Source organism: Macrosteles quadrilineatus, unplaced genomic scaffold, assembly GCF_028750875.1.
Source record: "Macrosteles quadrilineatus isolate MER2022 unplaced genomic scaffold, UCM_ALF_1.0 Scaffold_1__1_contigs__length_201487025, whole genome shotgun sequence".
Taxonomy (NCBI): domain Eukaryota; kingdom Metazoa; phylum Arthropoda; class Insecta; order Hemiptera; family Cicadellidae; genus Macrosteles; species Macrosteles quadrilineatus.
In genome coordinates, this window is record NW_026542594.1 from 65,104,874 (window position 1) to 65,118,912 (window position 14,039).

General features: G+C 35.7%; 1 protein-coding gene across 1 annotated transcript in view; it reads left to right on the forward strand.

Moving 5' to 3' along the window:
- Positions 1 to 14,039, forward strand: part of LOC128983410 (cadherin-87A) — a 122,689-nt gene that overhangs the window by 90,300 nt on the left and 18,350 nt on the right. Inside the window, exons 26-28 of the mRNA XM_054402691.1 lie at positions 1,989 to 2,191; positions 7,019 to 7,124; positions 10,998 to 11,287. Coding sequence (XP_054258666.1) covers positions 1,989 to 2,191; positions 7,019 to 7,124; positions 10,998 to 11,287 — 599 coding nt within the window. The remainder of the gene's footprint in view (positions 1 to 1,988; positions 2,192 to 7,018; positions 7,125 to 10,997; positions 11,288 to 14,039) is intronic.

Here is a 14,039-nt window from a genome sequence, read left to right on the forward strand (position 1 = left end):
ACAAAATATATCTTTTGCGGACTGTAAACAATGATTTATTAATATATAGTTGCTTCACAATAATGATAATAGAGTGGTAAATTAAACAACCAGCTGTCCCTCGATTACCCAACATTTTTTGTAATCTGACATACGTTGTAGTCCAAAAAGGTACAGTCAGTCTCATTGGCGGAAACAAAACCAGTCTGCAGCGACATGAATCCCCCTTCCCCGGACTGTACTGAATATATCGTCATTGTACAGCATGGTTAAAAAATTACATGTCAGGTCCTTTTTGTTTACATCTTTGTGTTTTCATAATAACAACCCAAATGCTTATGAGTTATTAATTCAATACCATGTTGCCTAAAAATAAATGTTATCTTGTCACAATGCATTAGCCTACATACAAATTATAACCAAGTGATAACGTTTCACTGTTTAATTGCACCAAAAATGAAATGGTTAACAGTTTTTGTTGCCTGTTTTTTTTTATCCATTATTGGTTTTTATAGAGCAGTGCCACAAAGACTGCAAATGGATTTTGTTTGTAATTTTTGCAATCTGCAAGAATGTACTTTTTTAAACTTTAGTATTTTTAAACAACCCCTTTTATTGCACAGAGGAATCCAGTCCCGCCCCAAAAATCGGAAATGATATAAAAGTCTCATCCCGTCCATTCCTGATTGAGATGGATGTCAGAATAGATGAGGAATAAAATGCCATTATTATAGACTAGCTGTTACCCACGGGCTTCGCCCCGTTTGACATCATAAGTATTAATAAAACTATCGATTGGTTAAGTTAACCTGAAATAAACAAAATACAGTAAAAGAAACAAATAATCACACCTGATTTTAATAAGGTAATAAATTGAAAGAATAACAAACAAATAAGTACAGCTGAGGTATTTTTAACATTAGGTATATGAAAAGTTCCCTTTAGAAAGGAATTACGACCTTAAAGGGCAATTTATGACATAATGGATAATTTTGCGCAAGGTTTCTCGTCATGACGAACATTTTAAGTATATGGTTTATGGGGGTGTGACTTGTAGTTTTCTCAAAAGTTCATGGGTACTTTTGGCTTTATATATAGATATGGTTTATGGGGGTGTGACTTGTAGTTTTCTCAAAAGTTCATGGGTACTTTTGGCTTTATATATAGATTTGAAATTCAAATTTTTGAACCTGTTGAAGAAAATTAAAAAAGAGAAAAACATTTAAAAGGAATTACATTCACAAAATGAAACCATGGAAAAGTATAGTAATGTCTAGCGATTTTAGAGAATAACGTGTGGATTACTAACAGATGCAAAATTGTAACGGCAGAGTTGGGGTATTTAAGGTCATTAACACACTACTGTTCTTTGAAAGTATACTTCACATTCCACCATAATGTATAACTAGAACCGTGGGATTAGTGGCAACTAAACATTTAGGCACTTCTCTCTACTACATTACATCACCAATTTAGATGGGGACACTACTGGATGTATAATTCAACCAAAGTTATGAGTGTATGAACAAGGCCATGCTGCAGGATCCATGATGTCACACTAGTGGATGGATTTGTTGATAGATTCAATGCCATATCCCTATGTTTTAGGTAACTAAGCTGGCTGTGTTATCCACCACTGTGACGTAGTGTTGCGCTGCCGCATTGCCTTGGTAGGAAGGAGTGAGATGCCTTGTATGGATTTGTTAGTGACTAAGATCAGATGGTTCTTTAGCTAAAGACCTTTAATAGCCCAATCATCATGCATAGCTGGGTCCAGTTTCTATCCATCAAAAAGCTACTGACTTTCGCATGGTGACCAGCAATATTCACATATTGACGATTAATCAAGATTTATTTTTACCGAATATTTGGTAAATGATAGAGATGGAATTGTTTCTAATCATAATAAGTCATGAAAATTCAGCCAAAATAACTAAAATACTGTTGTGCTGTGCACACAGTATTCATTGCTATGTGAGATTGTTCATCAATATTATAATCTGGTTTAGGCAAGGTGATGGCTGTGGACAAGGATGAAGGAGAGAATGCTAAAGTCTACTACTACATTGTGGAGGGCAATCATGACCGCAGCTTCATCGTGGACCGTCTGGACGGCACTATATACAGCAACACCAGTCTAGACAGGGAGACAAGAGATACTTACGAGATATACATCAAAGCAACTAACGACCCTGACTATTATGTTGCCAAGGTTTGTACCATACTTCTCTAATCTAATCCATGTATTACTTAAAGTTTGAGTAACACCATTAGGTGGTGTATTGAAAACGCCAAGTATGAGTTAAAGATTAGCATAGCAACATTAAACATAGCCTCCTCTAATACAAGGCCGTGGCGTTGGTGTTTGGCAACATTGCACCTGCATGCCTATTCCCATGGTAATAACAGGAAACAAACTTGTAAACATAAACATTGCACATACACTCCGTTATAAAATAGTGCAACGGCGGTTACAGTATGCCAGGTCTGTGGTGTTACCACTTTTGTATAAAATAACAGATTAAACGGTCTTGTATTAGAGGAGGCTATGTTTGTCAAGCTTAGTTACTGACTAAAACAAACTGTTTCTTACTCACCTTATGATAAACAACAGCTTGATGAGTTTATTTTAATTTTATTTTTTCTTCGAAATTAGCACATTTTTATTTACATAAAAATTAAACACCCCTGCCGCAGCAAACCTGCAGACTAAGCGAATTTCCATTTTCCTGGCTGGATTTCTACTAAAATATTCCCTTAAAATTGTCAGATTTATATCCTAAAATTTTGATGAGTACACTACTTAGGTTTGCTGCTACAGGGAAGGTATTGGGTGTGTTTTTCTTTTGAAATTTTGATAGCTTAGTATGGAATTCTGGTTGACATTTTCATTATCAAGGTGCTCTTGTCCTTTCCGTGAAACACTGAGAAATAAGGACATTAATGCGTTACCAACAGACATACACAAAAAAATACAGAACTTAATTAGGGAATTTGCTACGCTTTAAGCATAACAAAGTACGTATAAAATTAGTACTTGAAATCTTTGTTAATGTCATAAAATTTTTTCATATCAAATTTTATTTGCTTGGACCGAAGTTGACCCGAAATTCAGTCGAAATGCTATATGAATCGGTTTGCTATATGAAATGAAGTACAGTAAATCTATAGGTGATTTAGATTGGTAATTTATAATAAAAATTACCAAAATAGGCCACGAACTATTGATACATAAACAACGTTCAAAGCGTTTGAACAATTCATGATGGTTTGCTGAATAAATGTTTTACTGAAATGCGTCATTGTTTTCTTAGCATAAACTAACATTTTGGAATCCAGACGGAAAAAGCAAAACTTATACAATTAAGACATCAATTAAATTGAATACGCCTGTAATAAATAAGGTGCAATACCAACAATAACTAATTTGTAAATTACAGTGATGTGTTGGTACGTAAAAATGATTCTTGCTGCTACCAACGGTTCAAAGGAAAAGAACCAGTACCGTACCAAAAACCAACGTTTACAGTTAAGAACTATAGTACATCCGACCAATTATATGCGTTAATCAAGGTTATTTATCTCTTGGTTTTGGATTTTCTCGTAAAAAGTTATCGGTGTCAGCTTGAAAAAAAAAACAACCTTATAAAACAACTTTCTGTTATTTAATAGATTACGTATTCCCTAAACAATGATGTGTGACACATTGGAAAAGCGAGTTTAGCATCATCCGTAAACCTCTGTTACAATCACCCACTGCAGTTGTGATTTTTTACTTTACACTTTACACAACCGCCATTGAAGCGCCGTCAATGAGTGGAACCTTGTTTCTAAGCTATTGGCGACGATCATTAATAAATTGAAGTTTCCCAGCCGTCACAACACTGATTCAATGTCTTCTTTCTGGTTATCAAAACTCCAGAACAATTTTATACACAAAGAATCTCTGGTTCCTGACCTGGATGATGCCTAGTTATTTAAATTAATTTACGGTTACACTATATTACAGTCCAACCTCAGTATAACTAATCTGAAGGGACCGAACTGAATATTCGTTATATCAAGGGTTTCGTTAAAACGAGGTTCGTTATATAGAGGTTATGTTTGCAGGAATTTCGCTAAGTCGAGGTTCAGAACCAGCGTCGGTCAATATAGGTCGGGATTAGACATCATTAAAACACAATTAAAGTAGCATAGGCTACAATACTTTACAGTACAGTGTTTACTTGTTTACATTGTACAGTAGAACCTAAATTATCCGGCATAATAAAGGGGAGGGATCTGGAATATTGCGCAATCATGACAATGGCATTGACCTTGGTACAGGTTAAAAAACTGTAAGTTTAAAATCACAGCTTGTTCTAACCCTCCTAAAACCTAGCCAAACACTGTATTGCGTAGTCATAAACCATGTAAAGAACAAAACAAAACAGTAGTAGAAAGTTTTGTAAGCTACTGCTCGTGATAGGCCGGTAGGCTACTTACAGTACAGTACTGATTTATCACAACAGAGGAATGTCAATAATAATCATTAACTATAGCATTGGTGTTGCTAGTTGAAACAAATCGTATTGAAAACAATACAGTAAATTATTAGATAAGACATTATAAAAGTGTATAATCATAGCCAACCTAAAGATAATAAAAACACTCGAAAAAGGAATGTTAAAATAACGATGTTGCTATTCTTTCTCTTTGGTTTTGTTTTTATATTCTTTCTTAGGTTTCTCTTCATCCAAAAATTGTACAATTCACCATAGTTACTTATCGCCCAATCACAGCTTACTAAACATTACGTCGTCATCAGTCCTCAGTGAATGAAATCAGTTCTCAGTTGCAACATTGCGTGCGCAGCGACAGCAGACAGAGATGTGTAAAACCACGTAAAACGGAGCAGACGAATGTTAGCGCAAGCGATGACGTCACCTTTCCATTTCATTTGATAAAGAAACAGATTTTTCAAAAACAACAAGGGGGTGGGGGATTTGTTATATCGAGGGAAAGACGTAGACAATTCGTTATGCAGAGGTTAAATTCGCAATGTAGAGGTTCTGACAATGATAAATTCGCTATATTGAGGTGTCTTATTTTAGCCGAAATCACGAAAAATTCGTTAAATCAAGGTCGTTGTTATGGTTTGTTCGTTATGTAGAGGTAAAATATAACATTGTGTCTTATGGAGAGTTCTAGGGGATTTAAAAAAATTCGTTATATCAAGGAATTCGTTGTATCGAGGTTCGTTATATCAAGGTTAGACTGTATTCCACTTGCGATTAATCAAATCCTTTATGTAAGAAAAACGTTTTTAATCTCACTAGGATGAGATTTGCCTTCAAAACAGGATCGGAAATAGTTGCGGTATTTGTAAACAACATTTGTAAACATATCAGTGAGAGCTAGAAAAAATAATCTTGATACGAACAGCTGTTTGTTATTTCATAGATGATTATGTGATAAAAATTGGACAAAAACTTCCGTAATTTTATTTTATTTATTTATTTTATTTTAACACTTACCACTAACCACTTACCATCTTTTGTATATTTACCGTCTTGTGAGTAACAGTATAAGAGTAAATATATGTTTTAAGTGTTATAAGACGTATCTTTATTTACTTTCCGTAAATTTAATAACACGTACAATGCTGATCAAGAAGTTATTTAGTATTTTATTTACAAAGTATTGAGGCCATATTTTAATGGTTAAAGACACTCTCACCAATCCAGAGAATACATTTAAATGACTTGGATCTTGACAGGTACTCTCGTTTTCCTGGAGAAGATTGCGTAAAATGCCATCTTGAGTGTTACAGACGGACAGAAATTTAGATGAGACTTGTTTCGGCTTCTTTAATGTTTAAAATGTAAAAATAACCTAAAAATTTATGATTCTGAGCAATGTACAGACAAAACTCTAATTTTATTTATATAGATGTAAACCTGTAAAACATTAGATTATATAACTCATAAACCCCCGCCGCAGCAAACCTGCAGACTAAGCGAATTTCCATTTGACTGATTGGATTCACACTGAAATGTCTACTTACAAATATAACATTTATTCTTGATTTAAATAGAATTAGTTTAAAAACAAGTACTTAGGTTTGCTGCATCAGGGAGGGTAAAACTGCTTTTTTTTGTAAAATGTGAATAGTTAGTAAGAAATAAAAACATTTTCCAAATTTGATCAAGATATGTTCACAAACAAGCAAACTACAACATTTTACTTATTCTCCATAAGAATAACATGGGAATTTTAAATTTACAATTTTTTGGAATTTTCTCCGTAACCATTAGGCGCATAATAACGCTTCAATATACTAAATTATTTGTTTTTTTAAGCTCTACAAAATAGTTTGGAAAGAAATTGCTAAATTTTATGTTTTTTGGTCAAAAATGGGAAAAACCTATTTTTACTCCATAAAACCCCCCGTAAACCCCCTTTCCCATGGTCCGATCATGCTGGATCGCAAACTCGTTAGAATAAACGTACGTTTACACGTTTGTACCAAATTTCATCAAAATCGGATCATTTTTGCTCGAGTTATCGTGCTGACGGACACATATATATATATATATATAAATATATAAATATATATATATATATATATATGAATTTGAACGGATGGTGTTTTTGGCCTCTAGGGACCTCAAAACGAAAAAAAACATCGGTCCCGCGTCCAGGTCTTACCATGAGTACTACGGTAATAGCTTATTCCCTATATGGGAAATTCGCTAAAAGAAGTGTAAAATCATATTTAAAGATAATAATAACACCACTCAATAAAGTGTATAAAGATAAAAACATAAAAACGTCATTATACTTTCTCTTTGTTCTTCTATTCTTTCTTGGGGTTTCCTTCATCCACGCATTCAACAAGTTGCCATTGTTTAATCACCCCATTAGAGAAATCTAGAGTGAAAGAGGTATAAAGATTACTTCTGTACTAACATGTCAAATGAGAAGGCTAGATGCTAATATTCCCTCAGTAATTAATCAGTACTTAATTTTCACAATCATTGTTTTTTTTATTTTACAGGATAGCAGCTTGCCTACAAATGCCACCAGTGTGGCACATGTTCGGATCGTTGTACTTGATGAGAATGACAATGCGCCCATGTTCCAACAATCTGTCTACTACGCTGGTAAGTTTAAATCTGATTGCTTGGTAAATGTAGCTTAATAATATTTATCTTAAAGTTAATGATAAAAATTAAAAATAGTTGATTTCAAGGAGTTTGTACCTACATTTTACGGCTATGATTGAAGGGTAAAACATAATATAAGGGCTTTTGTAAGTACAACTCTAGAATCACAAGTTTTTGTAAATTTCAGGAGCAACATTAGGATTGCAAATCTGCTAATAAGGCTTGGAGTCAGTCACTTTTCATCAACCAAGCTAACTATTAACGTTGTTAATGGCAAACTCAGCAGTCCAACGACACATTAGGCTCACATTAGGAATTTTGAAAACAGGCTTTCCAAAATATTTCAAATTCAATTTTAATTTTGGGTCTCAGGGTAGTTCACGAATGTCTCGTTCTTCTTCGATCACATTGCGTATACCTCATCATGTGACCACGGCTTATGACATAGCTTTTGTTGTTACCGCTTGTCGTCTGTGGAACAGCCTATCCCTGCACATTAAGACACTTGGAAAACGTTAACAGTTTGTGGCGGCAATAAAGAAGCTCTACTTTGAGAAGATGGTCTCAGTTGGCGTGTCGTATGGCTACTGCTTCTTTGCAAGTTTGCTGATGCGTGTATGCGAGAGTGTGTAAATGTGGTTTTTATTGTCAAATTTGCATGTTTTTACTTTTTTTTTCTGAGAAATGTACAGTACTTAAATTGTTAAATATGTTTCATGTTTAATTAGATTAAGTAATCCCATTGTACAAGGTGAGGCATAATAACAAGCGATTTTAAAAATACTGTTAAATAAAAACCCTTTGTTAAACAATTATTTTTATTCCACAATATTAAAAAACATGAAAAAGCATTTTCTGCAACAGTAAAATGTCAGTTATTTCTTGAAAATAACTCCAGTAAGATGGCGTCCGTTTAAACGTACACATTCCTCCAGCCGGACCTTGAAGTGACTCATCACATTTCGTAGCATTGCCAGTGGGATTTGACCAACTTCCTGCCGGATCCGCTCTTTTAGGGCTTCAATTGTTCTAGGAGGATTACCTTGGTAAACCTTACTTTTCAGATAACCCCACAAGAAAAAATCACATGCTGTGAGGTCAGGTGAACGAGAGGGCCATGCAATATCTCCATTTCGGGAGATCACACGATTTGGAAACAACTGATTGACAATATGCATGCTTACTCGAGCAGTGTGGGATGTTGCTCCGTCTTGCTGGAAAAACATTTCATCGTTCACTTCGTACTGTCCAAGTTGTGGAGTAAAAAAGTTGCCCAACATCTCTGCGTATCTCTGCGAAGTCACTGTCACCGCATTGCCTTGGCCATCTTCAAAGAAGTATGGCCCTATTATCCCTAATGAAGACATGGTGCACCACACAGTTACTTTTTTGGAATGCAATGGCTGCTGATGCAGTTCTCTAGGGTTAACATCACTCCAAAATCGAAAGTTTTGCTTGTTAACATAACCTGAGAAATGGAAGTGCGCTTCATCACTCATCCACAAACGGTTTACAATGTCCTCGTCTTCATTAATCAAATCCAAAAATTCTAAGCTGAACCGGCTTCTGCTTACAAAATCCGTTTCCTTTAGGGCCTGAACCATTTGGATTTTGTACGGGTGGAAGTGCAAATCTTGGTGTAAAATTCGTCTTACCGTTCGGTTTGAAATCCCAAGTGTAACGCTGTGTCGGCGAGCTGAGCGACGAGGGCTTCTGTCAATGGCGACTCTTACACGTTCAACGTTTTCAGGTGTGCGCACAGTTTTCGGTCTTCCTGTTTTCTTCCTTGTCGTTGACGCAGTCTCTTCAAAGTTCTTAACCCAATTTTTAATCGCACAGGCAGATGGCACCGGCTGATTCCGATTAATGTTGAAATGGTTGCGGAATGCACGACGTGCTAACTGGTATGAACTACCGTTTTGATAAAAGGCTTTGACAGCGTACGCACGATGCTGTGGGGTCCAGCGCTCCATTGTGACTAAATGCTATTTCGCGCCAAACGTAACTGATGCTATCCCCTCCACCTCCCTCCAACGCAGCTTGGTTCGCGCGCTTTTTAAAATCGCTCGTTATTATGCCTCACCTTGTATTATTATTTCTATATATTTATGAATGTCAGGTTAAGTGTAAGAAAATATAAACGAGTTTTTATATAATTTAATTTCATTTAACTTTCTGTGATAACTACAATACATTAGCAACCATTTCCCATGACATCATGGAATTAATGTGACTATCTTCCAGAACAGTGTAAGCATTTTGATCATCCTTGTAAACTCTGCAACTCTACAATCTACTCCCACGGTCACAGTGATGAGCATCATTTGAGACTGTAACAACATTTTGATCATCCTTGTAAACTCTGCAACTCTACAATCTACTCCCACGGTCACAGTGATGAGCATCATTTAAGACTATAACAACATTTCCATCTGTAATATCAACACTTCTACCAATGAAAACAAACCCTTTAAGAAGCGCAATGCCTTTGCTAAAAATTCAGTCTGGAAATATTTGAATTTTCGATGGTTCCTGCGGCGGCCGCTAGGTAGACTATCACAAGCACGCAGCCAAGTCAGCTGACTAAGTGAGAGAGAGTGAGACAAAGAATCTGCTTAGAAAGAGAGAGAGAGATTTAGAGTAGCGCAGCCGCCCTGCGGGTGATCGTAGCACTGGCCGCGTGAAGCTCATTTCTGACTCAGTCTGACTATTCTCCATATAAGCATTTTGCTTCTTAAAGGATTTCTATTCATTGCTTCCACCCTCCCCCATATATTGTGACAACGACTACAGTAAACCCCGATCAACCTAAATAAAGCGGGCCAGCTGTTTTGAATAACCTATTTTTTTGGGTTAATTAATGGTTAAAATTTAAAAACTATTTTTATCCTATAGGCAAGTGTGATTCTTAAAAACTTTTTTTCTCAGCTCATGTGCAACACAGGGAAAATCTAAGCATAATGTTAGAAATATATTTTCCTGTAGATGTGCATAATCCCTTCATAAATTAAAAAGAGGCTCAAAAAAGAATTTAAAATAAAAAAAAAATTAACATGGGCCTAAAGGGTTGCCATGCCGGTGACGAAATAAAAACAGAAAATCAAAACAAATGTAAGAAATTCCAATCACATGTTTTATTTACAGCGTTCGGTGAAAGAAAAGTCTGTATATTATTTTTGGTTGAGTTTTCGACCACTGAACAAAATCTAGACTAGTTTTCTAGTCTGTATAAAATGATTGAAATGACAATGTTTTCTCAACTGATCCTTATGTGATCCGTGTTATTGCCTGGTCCATTACATTCCAAATGACCAAGCTGGACCCAACTCCCCACACCAAGTTTGACAGTTGTTGTTGGCTAGCTCATCTGTCAATTAATTGATTGATAATTTATGTTTCATTATGGTTTCAGTTATCTTGGGTGTTTGTGTATATCAGGGTGCAGGTACAAGAGCTGTTATTGTTATTGAATTTGCCATGATTAAAGTAGTGCATGTTTATATATTCCGATAGTAGTTATTAATTAAGTCAGTACAATGACTCAATTTCCTATAGGTTTTACTGAAAATCCCCTTTTTATAGTCTGTTCACAAAATTTAGGTGGTTTGAGGGGAAGTTTTTATAGGGTTACCAACCACTTAAAAAATTTAAATTACAGCCAATTGCTGGTTTTAGCTTACTGACAGCTGTCCGGCTGTTGTTTCAATCATAGGTTAACGTAGAAGGGATGGAGCTGCTTCCCCTTCAACCGCCTAAATTTTATACAAACAAGTCTTAAAAGACACACCAGTTTTCTAAAAATAGTAAAGGGTTTTCTATTTTGACTCTTGTATATATTTTGTAAAGTAAAGTAATGGTGGTCGGTTGCAGGAGTGAACGTGATGGCAGACACAGGCCAGTTCCTGACTGAAGTGATAGCCTCAGACCCAGACGCTGGACACAACGCCAGTCTCACATACATGGTGGTGGCGAGTCACTTGTATCGTGGTGGCGCCACTGTCTCGTCTGGCTCTGTCGTGCCATCGCCCTTCAGTGTGTCGCCCAGTGGCCGAGTACATACTGTCACACTGGTCGCTGAGTACAACCAAGACCGCTTCTTGCTGGAGTTGGTCGCCAGAGAGAATGCTCATCCTTTCAGAGAGGCTAAGGCTACTGTGCATGTGAGTCTGTTAAAGCATATCCTCCTCTAATACATGGCTGTATGGCTTGTTAGTGTGTGGCAATGGCGCACAGATTTGCCTATGGCCATGGTAATAATAGTAATAACAAACTTGTAAACATAATCATTGCGCAGAAGCTCCATTACGCCGCGGCCTTGTGTTAGAGAATTCCCTACTTAAAGTCATTGATATTTTTGTTTTCATATCCTGAACTGTTGAGCCAACCACAAATCACAAAAGTGTAGATAAATATAAATATGCCCTTCTCTTCTTAAATTTAACTTACTTAACTAGTATTCCGCCTCTGAAGTGATTTAGTTTCTTAAATCCTTTATTGCTAAGGTTAGAGCTGTCAAGAAATTCTGTCATCAATAGGGGTCTGCAGGTCAGACTTTTTTGGTTTGGGTCGGTTCAATAATTTTGGCTTTCAGGTCGGGCAAAAAATCATTAAATTACAGATTTGTTTGGTTTTATTAAATCTTCTATCTGTGTTTATAATATTACTTAATGATAAAATATGAAAAAAAGATTTTATTTATGTAGGCCTATATTATATTATTTCTTTTTTATATCTTACTACGTGTTACCCACGGGCTTCACCCTGTTTTACTCCATAAGTATTAATAAAACTGATTAGTTAAGTTAAGCTGAAATAAACAAAACAGAATACAGTAATACAAACAAATAAGTATAGCTGAGGTATTTTTAACATTAGGTATATGGAAAGATCCCTTTAGAAAGGAATTACGACCTTAAAGGACAATAATTTGTAAATTTTTTCTTTACAACTTCAAAGGTGTGTTACAACTATTAACACTAATGTGATGTTTTGTAAAATCACGTAAAAAACTTTCGCATTTCATGCCATTTAAAATGATGTAACGATGTAACCCATAAGGTTATTGCTGTATTAAAAGTTTGAATAATTAACTCAAAACTGTGTCAAGGTCAGAGTTTTCGGAATCAAAACAGTGAACCAAATGTAATATAGTATCTGTCAATTTCTTTGTTATCTTTTAATCACCTGACATCTGATCAGCTGGGTGTTAAACTTTGTTTACAAAACCAGCTGATTGCAATTGTTGGCTCGTAAACATTCAAACTATTAACCATTATTTTATAATTCTATGACAAAGATTCAGAATAAATTTGATAAAAATCTAGGTTTAATACATTTTTCAGATAAACCAAATAAATCCTATAGAGTCTGGTTTCTGGATTTTTAATCAAAGCCAATTTTTAAAATGTCCACCATTTTTGCTCTTATACATGTGCAGATTTTTTCATAAAGTTTCTCACTGTTGCCTTTAATTTTAGCTCCTCTTGAAGAAGGTTGGAAGCTATTAAAGTACGATTTCTTAGCTCATCCGCTGTTGGAACTGGTGTTCGGTTTTTCCTGTTTGAGGTAACCACAAGCATAGTAGTCCATTGGAGTCTGGTGACTCTGGTGGCCAAGCAATTGATCCGCCCCTTCCAATCCACATGGGGAAAGTATTTCCAATGTAAATTCGCACACCATTATCGAAGTGGGGAGGTGCACCATATGCTTGTCAAACTTTTTGCTGAAGCACATCCAACGGGATGTTTTCAATGAACCTTGGTAGAGTATCAGTAAGGACGTCGAGATACTGATAGCAGTTTAATGAATATGGAAGATCAATGAAAGGGCCAACTAACTGGTTTTAGAGTAATCCGTCCCATACATTCACTTTAAACCTTGTTTGGTTTCGACAATGGTGTATCACATGTGGGTTTTCTGTAGCATAATGAATGATGTCCATTATGGATGTTGTAACAGAGCGACATAACTGAAGTCTCTGTAGACAATCTCTTGGTTCAATAATCTGTACTCGTGTGAAATAGGAGGGATGCAATTTTTCCTTGCTCAATAGCTAAGAAATACCTAAGTCTCGAGAAACTGTCCTTGTTCTTGACCGTGGATCGTCCTCAAACCACCCCTGACACATCTGACACACCTTCTTCAACACCCACATCTTATACCACGTTCCCAACAGAACGATGTTTAGTGCTCATGGAAACTCGTATGGACACTGATGAATCTTCATTCATTTGAAAGTCACCTATTATTAAACTAACGACTGTATTCACGCCAGATTACAGCCACATTTGAGAACAGAACCTTTAAAATAAAATCATATCAAGATACTTCCTTGGTGAACACCGACATAGCACTAAACAATTATAATATTTTCCAAGTATATTTATGAAATAGTTAATAATTTGAATGTTTACGAGTCAACAAAGGAAATCAGCTGGTTTTGTAAACAAAGTTTAACACCAAGCCGATCGATCAGATGTCAGCTGATTAAAAGATAACAAAGAAAATAACAGATACTGTATTACATTTGGCTCAATGTTTTCATTCCTAAAACTCTGACCTTGATGCAGATTTGACAAAACTTTTCAAACTTTTAATACAGCAATAACCTTATGGGTTAAATCATTTTAAAGGGCATAAAATGCGAAGTTTTTTACGTAATTTGACAAAACATCACATTAGTTTTAATAGTTGTAACACCACTTTGAAGCTGTAAAGAAGTAATTTACAAACCATTATTCTTAAAGGTCGTGAGCAAACTTAATATTTAATTCTGATTTGAAAATTTAAATCCCTCTGCATTAATAGATATAATTAGTGATGGGCGGATCCAAGAAAATGTCGGTACCGGATCCGGATCGGGATCTTCGGATCTTCGGATCCGGATCCAGATACACACTATCATAAGGGCGG